This window comes from Aphanomyces astaci (assembly GCF_000520075.1).
Source record: "Aphanomyces astaci strain APO3 unplaced genomic scaffold supercont1.7, whole genome shotgun sequence".
Classification (NCBI taxonomy): Eukaryota; Oomycota; class Saprolegniomycetes; order Saprolegniales; family Verrucalvaceae; genus Aphanomyces; species Aphanomyces astaci.
This window is the reverse complement of record NW_009798270.1, coordinates 394,784-419,513: the sequence shown is the minus strand read 5'-3', so window position 1 is coordinate 419,513 and position 24,730 is coordinate 394,784. Positions and strand designations below refer to the sequence as shown.

The following is a 24,730-nucleotide window of genomic DNA, read 5'->3' as shown; positions in this document are numbered from 1 at the left end:
CGATCTTGAAGGGGCTCGACCTCACTCCAGACACGCCGACCAAAGCCATTCCGCCAGGTAAGGTTCTCTTGGACGACCTCCTTGACCTTGGACTTGGTTGTTTTGAGCACCAGGAACAAAGGGTACTTTCGGCCGGTAGAGTCTGCAAGAAGCATCGCAGTCGCACGCTCCTTCGTTTTCCCCCCGCACTTGACCCAAACGGTATCTTCCTTGGCCGCGTTCAGAGTCTTGGTCGGCAGGTATTCATAGTTCACGGCGGTTTCGTCCGCGTTGTAGATCACCTGAACGTCGTTGGCAATGGCCGTGAGCAAGACACGCTCGGAGAAGGCACTCAACGTGTCGGCGCCGTCCTGGTTGGAGTCCTGGCCAATGCGGGTCTTTGCGCGGAAGGTGAGGCCATGTCGCCGCTTGAACCCTTGAATCCAGTGCCAGCCACCCTTGAACTCGTCTTCGGACAGGCCGACATCAATGGCCGTCTCTAACGCCATGATTTGTAGCATGTTGTACGTGACCGGGATGCCATCCTTCCGCATGCCATGCACCCACCGAGCCAACTGCTCTTCTTCGTGCACAGGCAATGTCGTTCCGATCCCGCGTTCACGAAAGCACTTTTGCTGAGCAGTGCGGGGGGCAGCAGCCATGGTTTCGATGAGATCCTTTTGCTTCATCCATGCATACACCTTCTTGCGTGTCGTTTCGCGTAGAGTGGTAGATGCATTGACACAGTACGAGTCCAGGAACGCAGACATGCCAACATCAGCAACTTGATGGATTACATCGAGTTTATGCTGATAGTCCACAGTATTGTACTTGAACTTGACCACGTGTGCTTTGCGTCCATACTTGGAGACAGGGCGGCCAGTTGGTTTGCGGCGAGTGGTGGCGCTGGGGGTGTCGTTGGTCATGGCAGCGGGGGACAAGAATGGAGCGCGCGAGTTTGATCGACAAAAAACCTCTATAAATGAATACTTTATGTGATGATGGAGTATTTATACATTGTAGGGGGTATTATACGCGCGAAGGATACCTTGTAAGCATTTATACTTTGATTTCATTAGTTTATATGGGAGTCCGAACCTATATGGATGTCTGGACCTATATACGGTACATGGTAGTACATCTACTCCTTATACCTCACTTTTCAACGACATTCCCGCAGGTACACTCGACAAATTTTATTGCACTCAACAAGGAATGCGTTGGGGCGACCAATATTCTACCGAAAGCCGCGGGTGTAGAACACTTTTCGCAATTTTTATGTGATTACTCCGGAGTAATATTTTACCAAGAACTGTGGGTGTAGGGTTACTTGCGGCGGTTTGAATTTATGGCCATGTCCGGGAGGATGTGCTCCAATGGTAACGTTAACGGGGTTTTCTTAGTGCAACACTACAGTAACGGGATCAACTACCTTCATTACCTTTGCAGGGTCCGTCGTTGAGACCGACTTGCCGACATAATCTGTATTCGATCAAGTGGACGAAGGAAAGCTTACTGTAGTTAACTATTAATACAAAGTCCCATAATTATTGGGGTGCTGTGGCCATCACTGGACCAAGTGGGGCTTCAGGGAGGAGGGAGGCTGCCAATTTCTTGGCCAGGAGGTATTCATCCATGGCCAAGCAAGCCTTGGTCTGCGTGTTTTCAACACACGAAATGCATCCCCCTAGACATCCCCCCTTGAAGACCACCGCAGGTGGACGTATCGTTCGTTACCGTGCGGTCGTGATGGAAAGCATTCGCAGGTGCCGCCGAGCCACTTTGGCAGTTGAGTCGGATCGATGTGCTTCACGAGCTCGTTCTTGAAGCCGCCGCCGAGAAAGTGAATCTTCTTGCGTGTGGTGGGATTCAGGAACACTTCGACAAGTTTCCACGTCGTGAAGAAGAAGAAGGGTGCGTTCACGATAAACACCTTGCTCAGTGTGTCGGGGTAATGATCTAGGTAAATGTGCACAATATGTCGCAGTAAGTCACATTGCACCACACCAATAATGTAACTGACATGGATTCCTGTACTAACGTTACCTTGGCCGATGGCGCTGGTTTGCTTGACAAAGTCAAACACTACCTTCTTGAACGTGTGCAGCCCCACGTTTTGCATGTCATAAATGACAGTCATCTTGTTCACCACGCGCCCTTGTGCGGCTGTCTAAACCCAAGCATCGTCAGCACGATGCGTACGCGACGACTCGTTTCTTACCGCGTCTTTGAACGTCACGTGGTGTTGGAACTCGTACTTTTGAATGTGATAGTGCACCGCTTCGTCTAGCGTGACGTGCTTCATCAGGTGCTCGGCATCGAGGTACCCCATGCGTTCGACGTACAAGATGTTGCCGTCACGGTCAACTCCGTGTTCGCCTTGCGGCTACCGTCATCGTTTAGGTTGGACATGGAATACATACGTTCGCATCGGCATGCTTACGTGATACTTGCGCAATGCGTCCACCTTTTCTTGTGCCAACGGACGCTCCATGATGGTGGCCACTTGATGCTGCTGCCGCCACGCCAGCGTCTCCGTGATCATCTTCATCGAGTCGTTTTCGACGTAGTTGCGAGCCTCCAAGTATCGCGTGAGGGTCGAGTCGAGAAAACCATCGACAACAAAACCATTTTCGATTAAATCGGCTTCGGGGTGAGCTGCCAGCACTCGGTCCTTGAACGATGCGAGTACGGCCCGTTTGTCCAAGGCGCCTTTGCCACTCATGCCGACAATCGCGAGATGCCGTCAGAGGCAGAGTGCATCCTTATCCATGACGACAAGCGAAGGTTCGCCGCTGCTGTTGACAATATAAATAGCGTACACAGGCACTTTCATTGGCCTCGTGTGAGTCGGTGGAAGATTCGGGACACCATACTGTATCGTTACCTTGTGATCTTATCCTTTCGCTTAACATGAATTCCTCAATTGTGTTGGAGGTTTTATAATTGCTTGCTTGTACATAGCTTCCCACCGTGGGGCTTGTGAACCAAGTGGGCCGCGTTGTTAACATTCAGCGATACACTAGACTGGCATTATAATCATTTGCACAGTCGTTCGAGTTCATATTATTTTTGGATCCAGCTTGCTATCTGAAATGTACCCACATATACAAACAAATGAATGTAACTGACCTTATACTCTGTGTAACGGGTGGTTACGTCGTGGGGTATTTTCAGCGCACCGCCGTTGTCGACGAAACCTCCCGTGATCGAGATAATAGATCAACCAAGCCGGGAGGCGTGTCACCATCCTTGCGCCTTTCCCCCTTATTTGAACCCCTCTCGACGACAACGACGCCGCCACCAACAATAACAACAAGGATGTTCGTTTTCATGGCGGTGGCCATGGCTGCAGTGGTCGTCGCCGGCGTTGGGAACACCACCACGACTACCAATTCGTCGTCTTCATCTGGTTGCGCGGACGATCTGTTCTTTGCCCTCCAGCCCGCGTTCGTCCTCGGCCCCATGTCCATGCGCACGTTCGTCAAAGGACCCACCATGTGTGCGCAAGTAACGTTTCCGAACGCCGCCGCCACGGTGCGCTGGGTGGCGGTGGGCTTTGCCAAAACCGCCTACATGGTCAACAATCCGGTCACGAACGTCGTCGTGCTGAATGCGGCCACGGCGATCACGAGTTTGCACCTCATGCAAAGCTACGAAAGTGTGCCGGTGCAGCCGGGTGTACCCAGCATCCTTCAAACCCAAGGCAGTGTTACGTCCGGCGGTGCGATATCATTCACGTTTGAAAGGCCATTGGCGAGCTCGACCCCCTTCGACGTTGCCCTGGACCCCGCTGCCATGACCAACGTCCTTTGGGGGTACGGTACGCACACATGGCCTGCCAAACACGTCGAATGCGGCGACGTTCAAGTTACGTTGGCGTCGTCCACGATTGTCGTCAAGTCAGTCGCGTACACACCGATAACCCCTGCGATCATTGTCGTTGCGTTCGCGGTCATGATGGGGTTGGGCCTCCTGTCCACGTACGAGACTACGTGGCGTCGGTGGTCCCAGGCGGCTGTAATTGCCCCATCGAAGCGCGCATCGCCCTTTAGGGCAAACCCGCTCAAAGTGGGGGAAGCCGTCGTCGTGCTCGTGTACGTTGGAGGCGGCGTTGTCGTTTGTTCGAACGTGTACACGACATTCATCGATCACTCTGAGTTGCATCGGTGGAGTTTAGCATTGGGCCACTTGGCTTTGCAATCGCTGGCGTTTCTCCTCCTTCCCGTCGCCCGAGGCCAGCACTGGGAGCTAGTGTTTGGCACGTCCCACGAGCGGCTACTCAAGTTCCACCGGTGGCTTGGGCTCTTTTGTGTCGTGACAAGTACAGCGCACTTGGTGCTAAATGTTGCCAATCGCGTCACGGTCGCGACGGTCGAGCCGTACGGGTCCCAGGAGGCGGTGCCACTGTTTGGGTTGCTGGCGTACGTTGCGTTTGCGTCCATGGCGCTGCTGGCATTCGAGCCCATTCGCCGCGCCATGTATGAGGTTTTTTATTACTACCACCGGGTGGCATCAGTCGTCGGGCTGTGTTTTGTGATGCTGCACAGCTCCACGGTCCAGTTCACTATGCTCTTTCCGCTGATCGTGTATGGCGTATCCGCTCTTGGCCGCGTCAGTGCGTATTGGAACCACCATGACGCCGCCATCGCCGTGGATGGCTCGACATCAGTGGTGGTGACGCTGCCCGCGACCGCGCAAACGACCAAGTGGGCGACAGAAGTCCATCCATGTGCGTTTTTCTGGGTCAACATGCCGGCCATTTCGCTTCTACAGTGGCACCCGTTCACGGCAATCATCACGCGCGACGGCAAGTCGATTTCGTTTTGCATGAAGTCGATGGGGGCGGGGGGTTTTGTGGACCGCGTGGTCCTGCATGCCGCCACCGTCCAAACGTTGAGCGTCCTCGTGGGGGGTCCGTACGGGAAGCCGTCCATAGAACTGGAAACGTTCGACGTGCTGGTGATGGTGGCTGGGGGGGTTGGGATCACGCCCATCCTCAGTGTGATCAACAGGTTCAGTCAAACGACGACGGGGACTCGTACACTGCACTTGTTTTGGGTCGTACGGTCGGCCCAGGACTTGCTCGTGGCAGAAGGCTTGATGTTTCCACTCCCGGCGAATGTGCGGGCGACGTTTTATGTCAGTCAAGCGAGGGAGGACGGCACGGTGCGCTGTCGCCGCTCCAGCGACTCCGTCACGTATGTGCATGGCAAGCCAGTGATGGGCGATATCATCAACAACACGAGGTACCTCAGTGTCAACGCGACGTCTGTGGGGGTACTCGCGTGTGGCCCACCGTCGTTGGTGCAAGAAGCCCAGTGGTTCAGCCATGCTTGTGGGTTTGCCTTTCACAAGGAAGGATTTGCGTTCTAGCTGGCATGATGTACTGAACGTTTATCTAACACCAGAAATGTCTGCCTTCATTTGAACCAAAGATGTGGACACGATGGTATGTTCTACATTTGTATCATTGGCTATCGCTGAGCAACGAATTGTGCCCCAAAACCGACTATGATTGGTGCGATATATTGCACCTGTTGTTCTAGATCGTATTCGAATACAGCTGTAGTACTGTACTTACTGAAAATACGTGGAAGGCGTTGCGACGGAAACGATTTTCTCAGTCGCACGAGGTGGCCAGTAAGTTGGCCTCGAGTTCGCTTTGTTCAAACTGCCCCTCGTGAGGCACACATAGGTATCCTGCATTACTGTAGCTTCATTTGCACTTTGCACGTCCACAGAACGTATGAGATCAAGACTGCTAGCTTGGTTGTTCGTCACTGCCTATTCGTTGCTTCCGCATGGACTGGCGGCAACGAATACAACAACTGTGCCTTCAACATCTTCCAACGGATCAGCGTGTGCTGACCCACTCTTTCCTCTGCAGTCGACGGTGGCTGTCGGACCCATGACCATGCGAAGCCTCGTGAAAGGTGCCAACGTGTGCATTCAAGTGTATTTTCAACGGGCCACGGCCAAGTGGGTGTCTGTCGCGATCACGAAATCCACCAAGATGGTCACCAGCCCTGCCAACAACGCAGTGGTATTTGAGACGGCGGGTGCCACGACCAAGCTGTACGTGATGAAGGGGTACACGTCGAATACGGTGCCTCTGCAGTCGAGTCAGGCCAGCATGAACGTGTCGCAAAGCAGCATGGTCAACGGGCTCATCTCGTTCACGTTTGAGCGCACGTTGGCGTCTGGATCCGTCTACGACGTTGCTATCAACCCGACCGTGGCGTCTACGGTGCAGTGGGCGTACGCAGACAGAGCGTGGCCGGCGGTGCACACCAAGGACGGGTCGGTCAAAGTTCTCTTTGCATCCACCACGGGCCAAGATACTAAGGGCACGACTGCCTTGTCCTTGTCCGATCCGTCATCTAGTATGAAGTACTCCACAGCGCTCATCAGTGCAATCATATTGACCACAATGATACTCCTCGGCCTCGTTGTCACGAACTCATCGGGCAAGTGGACGACGGTCGTGACCCTTCGCGCCATATGCGCCCCCGCCAAGCAGCACCCGACGTTCTTTTTGTCGTGGATGCAGGATATCAAACTCGGAGAAGCCGTCGTGGTGGGGGTGTACGTTGGAGGGTTGGTCGCCGTCGGCGCCACGGTGACCTCCGCGTTCCCGTCCGCGCCCCTCGCCCGCCTGGCGTCGCTTGTTGCAGGACATGTGGCTTTGGTGAGTTTGATGTTTCTCATGCTACCCGTGGCCCGCGGCCAGCACTGGGAGCGCATCTTTGGCACGTCTCACGAACGCATCGTCAAGTTTCACCGGTGGCTCGGCCGGTTGTGTGTGGTCGCGTCGACTGTCCACTTTCTCGTGCTGTGGCTCGTGCAAGAGGTCGACGTGCTGGTGACGGACGAGTACGGCAGCCAAGACGCGGTGCCGCTGTTTGGTTTCGTCGCGTTCGTCGCGTTTGCCAGCCTGTCGCTCTTGGCCCATAGTTTCGTGCGGCGGGCATGCTACGAACTGTTTTACTACTACCACCGCGTCGCGGCCGTCGTCGGGCTGGTGTTTGTGATGCTGCACAGTCCCTCGTGCCTCTACGCCATGATCTTCCCCGCGACCGTGTACGCCGTAACCGCTCTTTTCCGTCTCGGGGCTTACTGGAACAAGATCACTGCCATCGCCACGACTCACGGCGCCAACTCGGCCCTTGTAATCCTACCGCGAACGTGTGAGACGGCCAAGTGGGTGATGGAAGCGAACCCGTGCGCGTTCTTTTGGGTCAACGTCCCGTCCGTGTCGACATTGGAATGGCATCCGTACTCTGCCATTGTCACGCCCGATGGCGAGTCCATGGCGTTCTGCATCAAGGCATCGTCTGGTGCAAAGTCGACAAGCGACAGTCCCAGCAGGTCCTTTGGTGACAAGTTGGTGCAACTTGTGGCCGAAAGTCGGGCGGGCACCGTAGATGTCGTGCTGGACGGACCGTATGGCCACCCCGTAATCAACTTTGACAAGCAAACGTACGACTCTGTGGTGCTGATTGCCGGCGGCGTCGGCATCACGCCCCTGCTCAGCTTTGTGAATCGATGCCACGTTCACAAACATGATTCAAACAGAGGACTCGCATTGCACTTACATTGGACGGTTCGAACCCCCGACGACCTGCTCGTGGCGAGCGAAGTCATGTTTCCGCTACCCCCAAATGTCAAAGCCACGTTTTATGTGACTACGGCGGAGACGAACGGCGCGGTACAGTGCCACACGGGCGACTACGTTGCCTACCACGGTGGGAAGCTCGTGTTGGACGAAGTTCTGAATGTGGAGCGATATGCCCTGCACGACAAAGTTGCTGTCATGGCGTGTGGACCGCCGGGGTTAGTGCAAGAAGCCCAATGGTATAGTCACAAGTGCCGGTTCGACTTTCACAAGGAAGTGTTTCTATTTTGAGTCGAATTCACAGTGACATTATAAACACGCCGCTGCGCTAGTGTGCTGGCAGGAATTAGGATTGGCGCTTTGCGCATGAAATATCACTTACTTACCTTGAAACAAATGCAATGTATACACAACGACGTGCCCCACGAAGAGCCTGACACCTCGGAACCCCGGCGCTCAGGAACCTACAGTACATAAGTTAGGTCGAAGTGCAGTCTTCATTTTCAGGGGTTTGGCGCATCGCCAGTGGTTTGCTATCGCCAACCCCGGGTAATGCGCCAAACCCCTCACGAATATCAGAAGCAAGCATACCTCCGCTACGCTGCGAAAGGTCGCGCACCCCCACGCACATGTAGAAAACGTTCAAGGTGCGACGAAACCCCTAGTCATTTTGGCCTCCATACGAATTAGAAACTGTTGCAAATCGATTTCGCGTAGCGAGCTGACTCTGTAACACGTTGTACGTCATGAAGTGTGTGTTTCATTCTGATATGTTACGTGAGAGCAGGTGTACAGTAATGTATACGTACACGAGTTACTATTAATAATACTACGTAGAAGTTACTATGTTACTATTAATACTATTAATACTACGTAGTATTAATAAGTACTAGTAGTACTACTAGTAATACTTCGAAGTATTAATACAACGTACGGGTGGTTCTGCGTTGTTAATATTATAAATTCACAGCAACGACAATTCATTGATGGTTAGGGGTTCTCAACGGTTGGCTCTTGAATATTGCATTGTGAGGCTGCCACGTCATCGAACTTCAACTATTGAATGTGGCAGGTTTTAGGACAGAATTTGAACTTAGAGGTTTGAAATTATTTAGTTTTAGCCAATCACGTGCTTGGGTACCAATTACACACCAGGATAATACAAGACGGCCCTGGTAAAAAAGGCTCGCCTGCCCTTTCCTTCCCCATGTCCGGTGCGGAGAAGTACGCTTCGTCCGCGCATGGACCGGAGAAGAGACGCGTCCTCGCAACGAGTGAAGGCATGGACATCGAAGCTTTTCTGGCCCCCATGCAGACGGCCATCGCGAACACTCGAAGTGGAGGAGGCCTGCCGCCGGACCTGGGCAACTTTTCGCTGGAATTCGAAGTCGCCTCCGCGCTGGACGATGACAACGAGCGCCTGAGTGACGACCTCGAGTACGACGACAATGAAATCGAGCGCAACACAATCTTGATCCCAGACGAGGACCTGGACGACTTGGACGACGATGGTCTAGACGATGGTCTCGACGACGACGTTCTATCCCACAAAGGTAGGCAATCCATTCTCAGCAGTGATGGCGGCGACAGCCTCAACGACAGCGACAGCGACATCATGGGCAGTGATGTCGAAGGCGCCAGCGAATCGACGTCGGGGGAGTTCTTTGACGAAGCCCGGGATTCGTTTGACGCGCGTGCATTTGAATCTGTGATGAGCGACCTCAACTTTGAGTTTGGCGACCGAAATAGCGACGTGACGCAACTACTTACGGCCACGACCGAGGACGAGACGCAACTCTCCGAGTCCTCTCCATCCCCTGCTGTCGTGTCCCATCATCTCCTCCATCCGACCAACATCAATCTGTCCCCGGACGACGAAGACATTTACGACGCCGAGGCCGTGGAGGCTGTGACGTTGTCGTCGACGTCGTTGCGCCGCCTGTCCCTCGATCACTCTACGGCGTCCCTCCAGCAAGCCACGGGCGCCATGTACAAGCTGATTTGGGAAGACGGGCTCCTGGGCCTTCGCCTCATGATGACGCCGCTGTTCCTGCCGTCCGTGACCAAAATCACGGGCAAGAGCTCGATGCTTGGCATCCACTTGGTTGAAGTCGGCGACTACCTCGTCAAGATTGGCGACACGGAGACCCACCGCATGCCTTTCAAGGACGTGATCAACCTGCTCAAGCAAGTATCGCGGCCTTGCCCGTTGGCGTTTCGCCGCGCGTCCGATGCCGCCACGCCGCCGATGGACGTCATGATGGGGGGACCGGGGGCGTCCAAGAACTTTGCGTGGAAATCGAGCATCGCCCAGCGCATCGCCGCCAAGATCGAGGAGCTGGCGGCGGAGGAGCTGGCCAAGGAAGCGCAGGCGCCGGCCGTCGACTTGGACAAAAAGTACGCCGTGTACTGGGAAGACGGTCCCCTGGGCGTGAGTTTGGTGGCCAACAAGGAAGTGCCGTACCCCCAGGTGACGCGCATCACGGGCAAGAACCGATCCGCACAGGTAAAGGACATCGTACCAGGCCACTACCTGGTCTCGATCGGAGCCTACGACACGGCCAGTGGCACGTTCAACGCTGCGATAAAGCAACTGCACGATGTGGTCAAGCCTGCGACACTGTTCTTTGCCCCCGACTTGCGCCAAGAGTCGATCCGACCCGAGCTTGACGACCACGACGAGTACGAACAAGTCTGGGAAAAGAAGCAACCGCTGGGGTTTACACTCAAACCCATGGCGTACGGGACAGTCGTGGCCGACGTGGGGGCAGCCAAGACGACCAAACTGAAGCGCGACGTGAATGGCGGCGGCAGTCCGACCAATGGCATGCACTTGGGCGGGGGCTTTGGGGGGTCGATCAAGGTGGGCGACGCGCTCACGTGGGTCAACGACGAGTGTGTCGAGAACATGCCGTTCCACGACGCGCTCAAGACGTTGCGGCAGGCCAAGCGGCCGCTGCATCTTCGTTTTCGATGCGAACATGCTGCGATCAGACTATTATCCGCAGGCCGTCTGTCCGTGCCGCCGCCACCACCGTCGCTGCCGCCGCCTCCCCTTGAACCCCTCTCAACCTCCCCCAAGCGGAAAGACCTCAAGAAAATGGACCTCCCGACATCGACAACCTCCATCCCGCTCACGGCCAAACTGCATGCGGCTCTGAAAGACGCTGTGCTTCCCTTTGGAAAGAAGAACTACCACAATCCCGTCAATCCGGACCCCGACACGGCAACCCCCGACTCGACGTCGAGGCGGAAAAAGAAAGATCGAAGCGGTGGAGGGGGTGTGGGGGACTTGAGGAGTAGTTTGGTGGGGGCGGGGCCGCCATCGATCTCTGCGGCTCCATCGTCGCCGGCGCAAGTAGTCGAGAAATCGCATCCCTCGCGAAGCTTCTGGTCGTCATCCAAAGACAAAGCTGGGCCGTCGGCTTTGCAAGCATCGTCGCAACAACCAGCACGTCCTTCGACGATGGCTCCGTCTGGCGGTGGTGGTGGTTCGCGGCACCTCACCCATCCCAGTCCATCTGCCACCGACCCGTCTGCAGCGTCGTCGTCCCCTCAGAAAACTAGCGCGCGTGCACAGTCATCTGCCGCTTCGTCCGCCGTCGACGGCCACTCTCGACATCAGCATGCCTTGTCGGTACAGTCGCCTCTGTCGGTGGAAGGTGGCGGCTGCCCAGATGTCCCGCCTGTCGACCACCAATCCCACCAACGAAGCCAGCCGCATCACAGCAAACAACATCACGGCAAGCATCACCACCATCTGCCTCAATCGCACGACGACAGCGTCAAAGCAGCGTCGTCATCGTCTGCGACAAAGAACAACGTTCCGTTTGAATACGAAATCACGTGGCGGGCGGGGGAAGAGCTCGGGGTGACATTGAAACCCCATCCAGAGTCTCGACGCGCCGTGGTCGCGCGGGTATCTGGCACGAACGACAACGCCAAACGGGTGGCTCTCGGCGACGTGCTCTTGGGTACGTCCGTGCGTCCACTAAACTTTTGTCATATACACAACTGTTGACTTGTGTAATTCATGTCCTATAGGGGCGAATGGGATTCCGTTGCCGCCGCAGCAAAAGTTCAAGGATACGTTATCGCAGCTGAGCACGATGCCCAAGCCGACGGTGCTGCGCTTCCTCCGTCCCGCCCGCCCCGTCTTCCCCACGAGCAGCCACCGCCGAGACGCCCCCGTGCTGCCGACCCTCGACCCCCACGCGTACTATGACCTCGAGTGGCCCGACATGACGCGGCTCGGCCTCCTCTTTGCCCCCCATCCGGTTACCAACGCCCCCCTCGTGTCCCGGCTGGACCCTGTCGCATTCGACGGAAGCGACCACCTCAAGCATGTGCATGTGGGCGATGTGCTCGTCCAGCTGGGGACGCTCGATCTTCGCGGACTCAAGTTTGACAATTGCATCACAGCGCTCACAGTCGTGACACGGCCAGTGGTCATGCGGTTCCGACGGGCGGCCGAGTCGGCGGCAGGCGGCGGAGTGCGCCCCCAGCCCTAACGTCACAAGGACAGATCGATCGACCTGCGTAGTTGTTGTGTGCGACGCCATATTTAGATCTCATCCAACACGGGACCACACACACACACACATCCCCCTCTCCCTTTTAAAACATACAAGTAGTCCTATTTGTTTAGCTACAGATCTCGTCGACTTAGTCAGAATTCTGTCGCTGCAAGAGCACCGCGGCTTCGTACTGCAGCGACAAGTCCACTTTAGTCGGTTGGTTGGAGTAGTTGTTGATCGTGGCATTGTTTCGGCGTTGGTTGACAGTATGATTCCCCCCCCCTCCCCCTCCACCAGTGTGGTTGGGGCCGCCGCCGCCGCCTTGGAGCGGTTGCAACGACGGCGCGCCGCTTCGTCCAACGCTCAGCTCGACCGCCGTGTGCGACGTTGCTGCGGTAGTTGCTGGCGTCGACCGGTTGAAAAAACTCCACCCAGAGCTCGTAGCCGTCGGTCCCTTGGCCAACAGCCGCTTCCGCTCCGCCGCTTCCTTCTTCTTGAGCACGACGTCGTCGTCAAATCGCTGCGCGAGGCGTTGCTTCTCGGTGAGTAACTCTTGCTCGCTGAACTTGATGTCTTGGTGGATATCTGTAAACGCCAACACGTCGATGAAGTTGTTCATGAGGGGCCCCTTCACTTGGTTGGTCACGTCCGTGTTCTTTTCGCGCTCCATGCGCAAAAAGTCGTCAATCTTGAACGCGTAGTGATGCACGACCGAAAACGCGAGCATCTCGAGGCAGATGGTAAAGTCGTTGACCGCTGGCGACAGCTCCTCCGCTTCCCAGCACCCGTGGTACGCGCATGAGGCGGGGTTCGACGCGTCTGTGCAATGCACGTCCGTGCATCGAATATGCCAGTTCTCGCTGATCACACCGAAACGCGCGAGCCACCCGATGACCAGACTCTGCCAAAACGTAAAGAAAATGATCATCTTGACCGCGAGAAACTTGGGCAAAGGACGCATGGGACGTAGCTCGTCCGAGCATCCGTGGTAGAACAACACGAGGCAGTACAATGCCCATGTCTGGGACACTGTGAGAAGCAGTGTCAGCCACGGGTACATCTTGGTCGGGTCAGTGTAGATGCCTTCGCCGTAGAACCCAAAGATGGAGCTGACGAACGTCATGACCGTGATGAAGATCTTGCACGGGATATACTGGAGGATCCCGATCGAGTTGTTGCGGACAAACACTGGTCCCATCTTCCACGTTTCCATGCACCACTGGAACCCCATCATGTGGTGCGCTTCGTGCTTCTTACTGCGCAACTTCTGCGCCAACACTTCTTGGCCGCCGAGAAAGTCGATCATGAAGTAGTAGAACGAGTGCAACGCAAACCCTTCGTAGAAATCGCGGATCGTTTCAAAGTACAGCTTTTGCTCGGGGATCGTGAGCGCCAGGTACGACGTGACGGCGTACAGCGGCACCATGAGCAACATGCGAATCACGTACTTGCGGATGCCGGCCTGAGGGTTGTACAGCAAGTGTGTCCATACGTCCCACCCACTGAGGAGGACCGTCAGCAGCGTCATCGCTGCCGAGATGGCAAAGGTCAGCGTCAGGAGTTCCATGATTTCGACCGATGACCGTCTGACTTCCTTACTGCAGTGAAAGAAAGTGACTCAGCAGTCACTGGAATTGACATTTGGGGGTTATCACAATACACAATTCAAGTGAATTTGACAAAAATCGGCTTGTGGTCAGAGAAATCACCTTTGTTTTGTTGTGAAATGCGTCGGTTTTACCCCGTTTTGTCATTTATTCAAAGAGCAGGGTTTTGGAACACAGATATACAGTACTGTAACGTTACAGTAATCATAACATAAACAATATTGAATTATAACATATGAAGAGATCTTTTTAGGACTTGTCAGATTAAGAGTAAAAATTGACATTATTACGTGGCGAATTCAAGGGGTTCACGTTCGTAATATAGTCATGTGGCTTTATGTACCACCGCCTCCTCCAGGGACGCGATTGCCAAGAGCGACGAATGCGCTTCTTCTTTCAGCTGTTCTTGATGCTTGAAGTAGCTTTGACTTGTAAAGAGGATCAAGGCGGCCCACAAGAGGACGAACCCGACGATGTTGACGGGCGTGAACGGCTCGCGATAGACATACACGGCCAAAAATACTTGGATCGTGGGGGTGATGTATCGCAGCACCCCTACTAGCGTCAGGGGCATGTGGTGCACAGCATACGCAAACGAAATGAGCGACGTCGTAGCCAAGACTCCTCCGCCCATCAACAGCACGTTCGTAAACACAGTGCCATGTCCGTACGCCCCAACCCCCTGCACTTCGGCAAACACGAGGTAGCCGACCGCAGGCAGAACGAGGGTGCCTGTCTCAATAACCACGCCTTCGATGCTGGCGACCGTGGATTTCTTCTTGATCAGGCCGTACGCGCCGTCTGTGAGGGCCAACGCAAACGACAGCCACGGAATGACGCCAAATCCGATCGAAATGACCAGAACGCCGATACCTGCAAGGCAGATTGCCACGATTTGCCACATGCGCAGGCGCTCGCCCATGACCACGACCCCCAGGAGCACCGTCACAAGGGGGAGGATATATCCCCCCAAGCACGCTTGCACGACGTACCCGGCGTGGACAGACCAGACGAAGAGCCACCAGTTGGTCGCCAGGAGCGTCGCGGCCACGGCATGCAGCCGGATGTTGGGCCACAACAAGGCATAGCTCCGAAACGATTTCCATTGCGTGGCCGCCACAATGCTCAACACAATCACAAAGCACCACACGATGCGGTGCGAGACAAGTTGCTCCGGCTTGACATGGGCGAGGAGGCTCCAGTAGAGCGCCGAGAGTCCCCAAATGCTGTAGGCCAACACTGCCGCCAGTACTCCGTAGCACGACATGGTAGCAACCGGGCAAGTACCTAGTGGGGCTCGCATTCATACATGTTGGCGACGTGCATGTTTGTGACGAAGCAGGCGTCATTGCATGACTGCGTTTCAATGCGTCGGTTTGGAGGCATATTAGTGGGGAGTATTTTTGTCGCTCACTGCGATGTTGAAGGGTATTGGTTCTGAGCTGAACCATCATCATGGACTGCGGGACTTTCTTCAGAAGACCCCATGAGGTCGGAATAAGCGGAGCGTGGAAGCGGAACTGCTGCGTGGGCAGTAAGGAATGGGCAATTTTGTACTAACTGTAAGTATCATCAAAGCTATAACATTGTTACAATAGCGTTAGGTACTTGACGATGCAATTGCAACTGTATGAGATTGGCAAGTACTATACCGACCGACGACATGTTCAAGAGGGCTTTCAAGTACAGTAAACATGCAGTTTTTAGCCATGGCGCAGGACACATAAACCCGTAGACCATTTTGGAGTTTGCTTGTGAGATTTGAAACTGCTCGAAACGTTCAAGTCTAGGTTTAGACTGTAGAACTAAATAATACTTGGACTGACGATGGACGATGCATACTATTGCACTAGTACAAGCATGAGTACTAGTTATTATTTACTAAGGGTGCGACAGTGGCGTGGTCTCACTGTCGTTGCGCCGCGGCCGACGACTTGACAATGTGCAGGTCGTACTGCGCAGCGAGTTGTTGTTTCTTGGTGAGGATCTCTTTCCTCGAGTTGGAAATATCATCCTTCACGTCGGCAACGTTGATCACGTCCATAAAGTTGGCGAGAAGCGGCGCTTTCGGCGTTTGCGACGGCGACCCCGGCGACCCGACGTTGGTAAGGAAGTCGTCGATTGAGAAAGCATAATGATGGACCACGGCGAAGATGAGCATCTCCACGCACGTGATAAAGTCCTCGAGGGCCGACGCAATCTGCCCTGCGCTCCAGCAATCCGACGGACACCCAATGTCCCACGACGCGGAGATCACCCCCAGCATTTCCAGCAGTGAAATCAACATGCTCTGCCAGAACGTAAAGAAGATGATCATCTTGATAGCCATGAACTTGGGAAATGGCTTCATGGGCGCCAATTCGTTCTCCGTGGCGTGGTAGAACAGCACGAGGCAGTACAGCGCCCACGACTGCGACACGGTCAGAATCAAGCAAATGTACCCGTACGCGACCAGCGGATTTCGCAGTTGGCCTTCGCCATACACGTGCAGCAACGACGTGATAAAGGTCACGATGGAACACGCAATCTTGACGGGGATGTACTGCAGAATGCCGATGGTGCTCATGCGAACAAACTTGTTGCCCATGGTCCACGGGCGAATGACGTATTGCATGCCAAACATGTGCTTGACGGTTTTCTTGCTGCGAAGGGTGTTGGCCAGCACGGACGGACCGCCAAGGTACCCGAGTAAGAAGTAGTAGAACGAGTGCAACGCAAACGCTTCGTAGCAATCGCGGATGGTCTCAAAGATCAACTTGTGCGGATGGAACACGAGCGCCCAGTACGACGTCGTAGCGTAGATCGGCACCATGAGCAAGATCCGCAAGATGTACTTGCGGTTTGACGGGCTCGGGTTCTGCGTCAGGTGCGTCCACATCTCCCATCCGCTGATGAGCACTGTGAAGAACGTAAACGTCGCCGAGATCGCATACGCCAACGTCTGGATCTGCATGTTGCCGCAGAAGGACGTAAAACTGCTCACACAACATTTTAACAGTCCCTTTATATATCGATACATCGATTTGTCAAGGTATCCGATTATAAGGGTATTTCAACCGACCTCATGGTTTTGAAGCTAAGAGATTCGTCGCCATCCGAGGTCGGCGGATAATCTCTCCCATGATAAGCGCTTACATGCGCGCTACACTCCTCTACATGCAACGTCCATCTGCTCTACATGGCGCCACACGAACAACACACTAAGCAAGAAAGCAAGTATAAAATGTGTGGAGGTGGCAACCATTTACTTTTCAAGGAGTGTTTGACGCTCCGCCTCAGCTTGGGGGAGGTCGCCGTCGACCTTCTTGGCCAGCGCGACGGCGTTCTGGTCGTCCGCAGCATCGATCTCTTCGAGTTCCTCTAGGGACACGAACTTGAACTTTTTGGTCAAGTGCTCCAGGGCCCCGCGCAACACGGCGACGGACCACGGCCGATCGTGGACGATCAAGAGACTGCCGCACCGAGTCAAAGCACGCAAATACCACTCGTTCACTTTGGCAATCTTGATCTGAGCGTCGTGGGGATAGACGCTGCCCATGACGAAGCGGTACCCGTGCTTCTCCGCCACGCCTTCCATGCCCTTGTTGAACCACCCAGAGCCAGGACGGGCGTATCGGATGCGGCTAGAGTTGCGTCCCACACACGGTGACTTGGTGAAATCAGAGGGGGGTGTTACCTTTGGTACGTCAATAGCGTGTCGTTGCACTGAAGGAGCTTGGCCTCGAACACATGGAGCGGGTCTTTGATGCTTGCTTCGTCGCGCACAAAGTGATTGCCCAACACATGACCTTCCGCGACGATGCGCTTCAGGACGTGTTCGCGACCGGCAACGTTGCCGTGGATGATGAAGAACGTTGCCTTCACGTTGTGCGCCTTGAGAACGTCGAGAATAGCCTCAGTCGAGTTGCTGGGAGCGTCATCGATGGTCAGCGCAGCGACAGGAAGCCGGGTGTTCGCGCACCAAATCGCACATGGGAACCGTGTGCGAAGGACTTGGGTGAGCCACGCCGGTTGGGTGTATATCGCATGGAGGAGGAGCACGAGGAACACCGCAAAGCCTACTTCGACCCACAAGATGTACGGGGACCACGCCCCAAAGAGTCCAATGTCGGCGGGTGGCGCCATCGTGACCGTGACATTTCCAACACCCATCTCACTCGATCAATGACTCGAGAAAGCAAGTTTAAAGGGGATTGATTGTAATTGGATAAAACCGACGTATAAATCGAGAATTACACGCCGAAAAGTATTTAAAAAGCTAAAATTTATTATAGTTTGAACAATATCTTGATTTATGTAGCCGCAACGACTCGTTAAAGCCACGAGGTATTTAAAACTAATATCATTTATTGCGACGTCACTTGAGTCAGCAACTTCTGCGATCCATGCATATCCATGTAGACACCTGCAAGTAGATCGAGAAATGAACGAGGGAAGGCATTGGAAATGCATGGGCAATCATAGTTCGAAGGGGTCGAGGAAGAGCCGGCGAACATTGGGAGCTTGCACAGGACAACAAATAGTATAGAAGGAAGGATGTGTATGAAGGGGTAGTTAAAAACCACGCCAGGCATCCTGCCGGGCATGCTGTTCAACACAACTACCTAGCAGCATGCCAAATCTAGTCGGACATTTAAAGGAACTTGGACACGCCGTCGGCAACGGTGGCAAATTCCAATTCCGAGGCATCCGTGGCGTTGATGAAGATTCCGACGCCCACACACACGCTCTTCAAGGCTTCCTTCGACGACGAGTACACCATCTTGGCCTTAATAGACGCGTTTTCAGGCGACCTATCGAGAGCACCAAGTCAGACATGTCTTTCACAGAAAAAACGACATCGACGAGACCGTACCAGGAGAGAAACACCAACTTGGCGACGGGGCGGCCGTCTTTGCTCGTGCAGTCGAGGTCAATCACGCCATGTCGGCATTCATATACAGGGTTGGGCACGGTCAAATCGCCCGCCAAGGCCTTGGCAAAGTCTTCGTAGGTGTGTTCGCGGGGGCCGGTCTTGTCCACGACGAATTGATTGCCTTCAATCTTGAAGGTGACATAGCGGAACTTATGATCAGGCGCTTGGAGCTTGAAGCCGTTGAACGTGTTCGTGGCTTCGTCACTGACACCCACACCAGAGCTCTACAACCATTCACCGTTCACTTCCATCCCCACATTCCTGCTCCATCGTCCACCGATTTCTTACCATGTTTAGGAATTGACTGGAAAGGAAACAAAACTAAAAGTGACGGTTGTGCAACGTGGAGTTTGGGGCCATTTCTACGCAAAGATTCTACCACAATCCTCCCCACATACAAAATACTATATGCGGATTTGGGAGATGCGAAGGGGGCAAGAAAGAATGTACACTGATTGGTCAAAATTCAATCTTTCCTAACGTTGCCCGTTCTCCGATCAACGTTGGTCGCTCCACTAATGCTCCAATGTTACAATGCTCAACCGCAGCTTGATGCTTGTCACATCCCCTCACGGGTACGTCAAACGTATCGTAAAGGCGCTTTCATCACAGTTGTCTCATAGCATCGAGTCTTGGCTCCTCCCTCACTGAGGTTCATCATTAGTGCCTAAAATAACTTTCCACAAAATTAGGATAATACGCATTGACCTTCCTTTGATGCGATGTCTTATCCGGACTTTGACGCAAAGACACGCACACGACGCTTCAAACTTCAACAAATATGACGTGGCGTCACCACATGCGAGAACCCAACTGTACCGGCACCCATAGCCGATAGCGAAGTAACGAGGTTCTACCCCGTCGGTAATACATTGTATTACTACTACGAGCAGTAAGCTCGTTACATTTACCGACAGTTCTCTACAGTACTGTACATCCATCACTTCTCCAAGACCACTAACTACTGTATCGTGCTACATACATGTAGCAAGTTGCGCAATTCGTACACTGCGTCCATGGCACTCGGCCGTTTGGTCGGGTCAAGGTCGAGGCATTGCATGCCGAATGCCGTGAGCTTGTCATCGGACAAAACAACGACGTCGTTGTCACCTTCAGTATCTTTTCACTGGGGACAAACCCCCTGTCCAGCACCGACAAGAGCACTCCAAGTCAGCTTTCGGGGTATGCGGGGACGACGCCCGAAGGATTTCTGGGATGACCCACGGCTTCCGCACCCCCACATGTCCTCGGTCGACCCCGGGGAGCCGCAATGCTGCGGTCCAGTGGTCGTTGACATAGACGGCGCTGGCCGAAACATTCAAGTGCACGAACGGATGGCGGAGAAAGTGGTGGAACATGAGGACTTCGGCCGCGTCGATGGCCAGACCAAGCTTGACGGGGCTCCCAGAGAGGGGGCCCAGGGGTACGGCGTCGGCGAAAAGCATGGACCGGAGGCAGCCGCGGCCGTAGAACGGCATGACGATGCTCAAAGACCCGCTGATATCCCACGTCTCCCCCATCAACGACACAATCTTTGGGTGCGCGACGGTGGTGTACATGGTGAAAACGTCCACTTGGTGGTCACTAAAGAGAGGTTTCACCACCACCCGTTGACTGCCCAACGCCCCGATCGACGTGTCCCTACAGCTAGCCATTTACTATGTTAGCCCAGCCCATCTCACCATCAACAGGTGCTTTGATGCAAAAAAAGCATGCCATAGTAGACTATTCACGAAGAAGACGTACCCGACGAACGAACATAGATCATCCACCGAGTCGCACGCAATCGCATACGGTTGCAAGGACGGATGCTGCTGGAGCAGCCTTGGAAACTCGGGCAGTCCCACGCTGGACGATGGGAGGCGTCTGTCGCTGGACAATTTGGCGTGGCTCACCCTAGGTTGTTGGTGATGGCCGTTTTCAGCAGCAGGAGGATACTGGCGTCGCTTGGGCTCATTGCTGCTGCTACTTGTATGAGTAGTCATGCCGTCCAACGTAAACTCAATGAGCGGGGGTGGAGAGATGGATCTGAACCCGCGATGATTGCCCTTGTTGTCCATGTGGCGGCTGTAAGCGTACATGGCACTCGCGGCGATGCACACAGTACCCCCCACGAGCCCCAGGACCAGCGGCAGCGTCGACGACGACCCGGATGACGAGGCCGCGACGCACACAAACACATCGTTGGCTTTAGGTTGTGTGGGGGACTTCAGGGACCCGTCGGGGCACGGCGCGATCATGGCGGGCACCGTGACCGCGTTGACGTCGTTGAGGCGGTTGTACGTGTCGGAGGAGACGACGTAGCGCATGAGGGTGTCGCCGATGAGGAAGAGCTTCTTGAGCCTGAACGGAAGCGGCGGCAGGTCCTCCAGTGTCGTGAGCTAGTTCATGCTCAGGTCTAACGTGTCCAAGTTGGGAGGCCACTCGATCGTGAGGTCCATGGCTCCGAGGTTGTTGGAGTTGAGGTGTTTTCCATCAAGTTGCCAACAACGAATGCCGGGGGGGGATGTAGATAACGTCTAGCGATATCGCAGATGTCAACGGCAACGACACAAACGGCCTGATTTTGTTCATGCTTAAATCGCTGGCAACAAAAAACAGACACATAAAGTAGTCCAAACCCCAGTTAGGGCCACGAACGAGAGCCCAAAACGAACTGTATCGCACACAGCGTTTTGAGGGCGGCAGGGAACTGCGTGCCGTTCGTAAATCGCTTCAGCCAGTTGTCCGCGAGGATACTGCAAGGGATTGCTTATTCTTGACATGGGGGACAGCAATGCCGTGATCGTACATGGTGTGCAACGTCGGAGAAAAGGTGACGTTATTCAGTTGTTCGAGGCGTTGTTCTGCAGGACCCTACCCCTGTGACGTTATTGACCAGAGTGATCACGTCATACGTAGAGTTCCGTCAAAGGCAGCTCGGCCCACTCGGACGGGTTGAACACCTCGAGTTGGTTGTCGGAAAAGTCCCTACTCGTTTCCAAAGAGCAAACTGAACCATTCAACTTACAAAGTTTCCATCGATGGCGGCAAATGCAGGTTGTTGAAGTCCTTGTCCGGGTACCCCCGTACCCTGGCCTTGGTCACTTTACTACAGGATGCAATAGGTGACGGCGATGCGCAGTCATCTCTGGACGTACAGCACACGGGTGCCGATAGGGACGGTCTGACCGACAAGCTTCACATCTCGGTCCAAGTCGGCAAAGTTACTACGACTGCGTTAGCAACGAGAAATGCAAGGACGGGAGCAAACGTACACCGTCTCAAACGACGATGGAATGACAGTAATGTCCAGGACGTCCTTAAGGTATTCGATCTTGATGAAGCGAGCATCCGTCGTGTTGCCGTTCGGCAAAGCCGTGATGTATTGGGGTACGCATTCACCGTCTTTTTTAGCCAAAATGCACACTTCATCGTGGCGCCGTAGTTGCAAGTTGTGAGGAGCGTGGAGGAGCCACTCGTGAATGCCTCGGCTTTGGCCGAGGTGGTCATCCCACACTGTTTCTTTGCCTTGCCTATCTTGGCCACTCCTTTCTTTGACTTGCTGGCAGATGCTGCTGCCTTGTTGCGCTTGGCAATGGCCTTCAATGCACTTTTCGTCTTGGACGCGTCGATGGCGAATCCAAACACATGATGCGTCTTGAGTAAATCCGTGCGCTTGGATGTCGCCAGCGCTTGCGACTTACTCAGGAACTTCTTCTTGTGATCCTTGCTGTGTTCCGCCCTATCGCCACCACCGCCACAAGGCCAGCCGCGATGCATCGCACAACCCGCATCACAACTTGCTGTATTATTATTGTCGTCGTCTGGCACTCTTGGATGAGCCATGTGTCCGGGTCACAATTAGTTTGAATATCACACCATGTCAAACTATTTCGATAATATATCTTGTCATGTTTTGAAAAACGATCAGTTCACAAAAACAAATTACTCACCCACTATTTTGACCACTATTTTGACCGTGGTAACTGCGTAACTGCCACAAGCACGCAATATATGTTGACAGTGAAAGGGCCAGCATAGACTGCATGTGGGAGCTACAGTACATGGGGTACAAGACGGACGAAGTAAAGTAAATAGAGCATATGGCAATTGTTAGTGAAAGGTCGCGTTCGTGGAGACATTCGAGACAAACACCAAGTCCGACAGAACAGACGAATCTTGTGTCCATGTGCAGAGCTGTGAAACGACAGCCTCCATGGTTGGTCGTCGATGAGGCGTGACGTCCAAGCACGCAAGTCCGAGGGCTCGGAAGTGGGGTAGGTGTAAACGTGCGTGCGCAGAGGAAGGCACAGTAGATGGTAAATTGAGTAGTGAATTGATAGCGTTATAGCAATCTAACGCTATGACTAAGCTAAGCAGGACCAGCATCTTGAGCTGGTAAACATAAAGGGCCGGGGGTGGTCCGAAGCAAAGGGGCGGCGACCCCTTTGCTGTTTCCTTGGCACGTAGCGGCGTCGTTGACCGCTCGTGGGTTTGGGACTAACTTTGTCTTCAACCTGTGTGCCGTGGTAGAGCCACGTGGATCCGGATCTTGTATCCGGAACTATGACACTGGCCCTTGGACGTTGGCAACTGGCGATCATCAACTTCACTCATCCTGGGAGGCATTCTTGAATTTGACGGCATGGCCGACGACCAACAGAAGAAGGCCAAAGAGGTCTTGGATTGGACGGGTGACGACTCAGACAGTGAAGAGTACTTCTTCGCGGGGACCCAGCATCTCCGGACGGGCAGTGAAGATCCGCTGCTTGACCTATTCATGAAGAAGGAAGAGCAGCGGATCCGTGTGGAGCACCAGGCAGCGGCCGACTTGGTTCAAACTGCGCTGCGCAAGGTGGGACCCATAGCAGTGCGGGAGCTCCTGCGAAACGAGATCGTGGTCTTGGAAAAGCGCCGCAGAAAGGAAAACATGTGGCTCTAGCGGGAGATGGAGCAGGCTGCCGAGGAGTCAATGGCTGAGTCAATAGCCAAGGCCGAAGCACAGGCAGCCCAAGCTGCCGAAGACCAAGCGGGAAAGGTAAGCGCGGGAGCGACACCTGCGGTGGTACAGGTGCAAGAGCCGCCGGTTGGGCAAGCGGCGCCAGGGGTGCAAGCAGCGCCGAACATCAAGATCAAGGATGAAGGCGTTGGGCAAATGGCGGTCGAGAATGGACCGCTCGGAATGCGCAAAGTGCGTTTGGAGGATGTCCGCACCTTGAAGCTGCACGAACAGGACGATTCCGCCCTCGGCGTCTGCGTGGACAATATCAACGGCAGAACGCGCCGTTTGCGGGTGTTGCAGCAGCTGGACTCGCGGTTGCAGGATTGGGGGTGGACACCGGCGTTGCGCGAGCCGGTGGAGCGATATCTCACTCTGTTTTGACGGAGTGGGTTGTTCGAGACCCAGGTGATGTGGCCGGTGTGTGCCTTGGAGCACATGACGATTTTAGAAATTCCCTTGGCGGAATTTGTGGACTAGACCTACGACGCTCCGCGGGTCGTACGGTACCAAGACGAAACGATGTTTGAAGACATCATTGTGTTCGTCTTGGTGTTGTTGAAACGCGAGCGAGGTGGGAAGCGGCGGCTGGGCCAATTGCCGCACAATGTGGGGCTGTTGGCGAACAGGATGACTAATTTCGCCTTGGTTCGAGCTGCAAGTGGGCGGGTGCCCGCCGGGATTGTCTCCCGGCTCGCAGTCCGCGTTCGAATGCGGCGCGCTCTTGAGATAAGGACGCTCTTGTCGCTGCGTATGATCTCCATGTTGTAGATGGCCCGTCATGGATCAAGTACAGTGCGCGCCATGTACTTACACCCTGTTTTTCTGTGCTATCAGCAGTTTATGCGTTCAATTCGCCCAAACGGATTGTGTTATCATCGCAATGGTGGTCATGGGCTACTATGCAGGCTGTTGGAGTGAATGAAATTGAACACTTCGCGAAAAATAGACAGAAGTCAAATTTGGGGTGCGACAGGTACAGTACTTAAAGCCACCTTACATATTTCAACAAATTCAAAGAAAAATGTCCAGGATTATAGCACTTTTATGCTACTAGTACTTCGTCTTGTCCCCACGTGCAAGCACAACTTCACTGCAGCGCTTAGGCATTGA

The 24,730-nt window shown here is 54.3% G+C and overlaps 10 protein-coding genes across 10 annotated transcripts; 3 read left to right on the top strand and 7 right to left on the bottom strand.

The window, feature by feature from the left end:
• Nucleotides 1-1,476: 1,476 nt before the first annotated feature.
• Nucleotides 1,477-2,794, bottom strand: H257_04086 (hypothetical protein). The gene is made up of 5 exons (XM_009828463.1): nt 2,423-2,794; nt 2,201-2,365; nt 2,026-2,149; nt 1,717-1,938; nt 1,477-1,666 (listed from the first exon to the last, which is right to left on the bottom strand). Exons 1-5 carry the CDS (start codon nt 2,702-2,704, stop codon nt 1,527-1,529), a joined length of 933 nt encoding a protein of 310 aa, XP_009826765.1. The 5' UTR covers nt 2,705-2,794; the 3' UTR covers nt 1,477-1,526.
• Nucleotides 2,795-3,123: 329 nt separating this feature from the next.
• Nucleotides 3,124-5,499, top strand: H257_04085 (hypothetical protein). The gene has a single exon (XM_009828462.1). It carries the CDS (start codon nt 3,301-3,303, stop codon nt 5,353-5,355), a length of 2,055 nt encoding a protein of 684 aa, XP_009826764.1. The 5' UTR covers nt 3,124-3,300; the 3' UTR covers nt 5,356-5,499.
• A 73-nt stretch (nt 5,500-5,572) lies between these two features.
• H257_04084 (hypothetical protein) lies at nt 5,573-8,056 on the top strand. The gene has a single exon (XM_009828461.1). The coding sequence runs from the start codon at nt 5,729-5,731 to the stop codon at nt 7,886-7,888; it is 2,160 nt and encodes a 719-aa protein (XP_009826763.1). The 5' UTR covers nt 5,573-5,728; the 3' UTR covers nt 7,889-8,056.
• Nucleotides 8,057-8,764: 708 nt separating this feature from the next.
• H257_04082 (hypothetical protein) lies at nt 8,765-13,738 on the top strand. Its single transcript, XM_009828459.1, has 2 exons — nt 8,765-11,571; nt 11,642-13,738. Exons 1-2 carry the CDS (start codon nt 8,805-8,807, stop codon nt 12,106-12,108), a joined length of 3,234 nt encoding a protein of 1,077 aa, XP_009826761.1. The 5' UTR covers nt 8,765-8,804; the 3' UTR covers nt 12,109-13,738.
• H257_04083 (hypothetical protein) lies at nt 12,192-13,715 on the bottom strand. The gene has a single exon (XM_009828460.1). The coding sequence runs from the start codon at nt 13,679-13,681 to the stop codon at nt 12,263-12,265; it is 1,419 nt and encodes a 472-aa protein (XP_009826762.1). The 5' UTR covers nt 13,682-13,715; the 3' UTR covers nt 12,192-12,262.
• A 308-nt stretch (nt 13,739-14,046) lies between the features above and the next one.
• On the bottom strand, nt 14,047-15,037 carry H257_04081 (protein RarD; the record flags this gene model as incomplete). Its single annotated transcript, XM_009828458.1, has 1 exon — nt 14,047-15,037. Exon 1 carries the CDS (start codon nt 15,022-15,024, stop codon nt 14,047-14,049), a length of 978 nt encoding a protein of 325 aa, XP_009826760.1. The 5' UTR covers nt 15,025-15,037.
• Nucleotides 15,038-15,543: 506 nt separating this feature from the next.
• Nucleotides 15,544-16,723, bottom strand: H257_04080 (hypothetical protein). The gene has a single exon (XM_009828457.1). The coding sequence runs from the start codon at nt 16,672-16,674 to the stop codon at nt 15,628-15,630; it is 1,047 nt and encodes a 348-aa protein (XP_009826759.1). The 5' UTR covers nt 16,675-16,723; the 3' UTR covers nt 15,544-15,627.
• A 156-nt stretch (nt 16,724-16,879) lies between these two features.
• Nucleotides 16,880-18,001, bottom strand: H257_04079 (hypothetical protein). The gene is made up of 2 exons (XM_009828456.1): nt 17,398-18,001; nt 16,880-17,344 (listed from the first exon to the last, which is right to left on the bottom strand). Exons 1-2 carry the CDS (start codon nt 17,871-17,873, stop codon nt 16,966-16,968), a joined length of 855 nt encoding a protein of 284 aa, XP_009826758.1. The 5' UTR covers nt 17,874-18,001; the 3' UTR covers nt 16,880-16,965.
• Nucleotides 18,002-18,241: 240 nt separating this feature from the next.
• Nucleotides 18,242-18,963, bottom strand: H257_04078 (hypothetical protein). The gene is made up of 3 exons (XM_009828455.1): nt 18,925-18,963; nt 18,577-18,860; nt 18,242-18,514 (listed from the first exon to the last, which is right to left on the bottom strand). The coding sequence occupies exons 1-3, from the start codon at nt 18,925-18,927 to the stop codon at nt 18,355-18,357; spliced, it is 447 nt and encodes a 148-aa protein (XP_009826757.1). The 5' UTR covers nt 18,928-18,963; the 3' UTR covers nt 18,242-18,354.
• Nucleotides 18,964-19,576: 613 nt separating this feature from the next.
• Nucleotides 19,577-22,398, bottom strand: H257_04077 (hypothetical protein; the record flags this gene model as incomplete). Its single annotated transcript, XM_009828454.1, has 11 exons — nt 19,577-19,597; nt 19,619-19,746; nt 19,793-20,277; nt 20,383-21,017; nt 21,290-21,374; nt 21,428-21,492; nt 21,534-21,606; nt 21,647-21,727; nt 21,777-21,845; nt 21,894-21,937; nt 22,021-22,398. The coding sequence occupies 11 exons, from the start codon at nt 22,396-22,398 to the stop codon at nt 19,577-19,579; spliced, it is 2,064 nt and encodes a 687-aa protein (XP_009826756.1).
• Nucleotides 22,399-24,730: the final 2,332 nt, after the last annotated feature.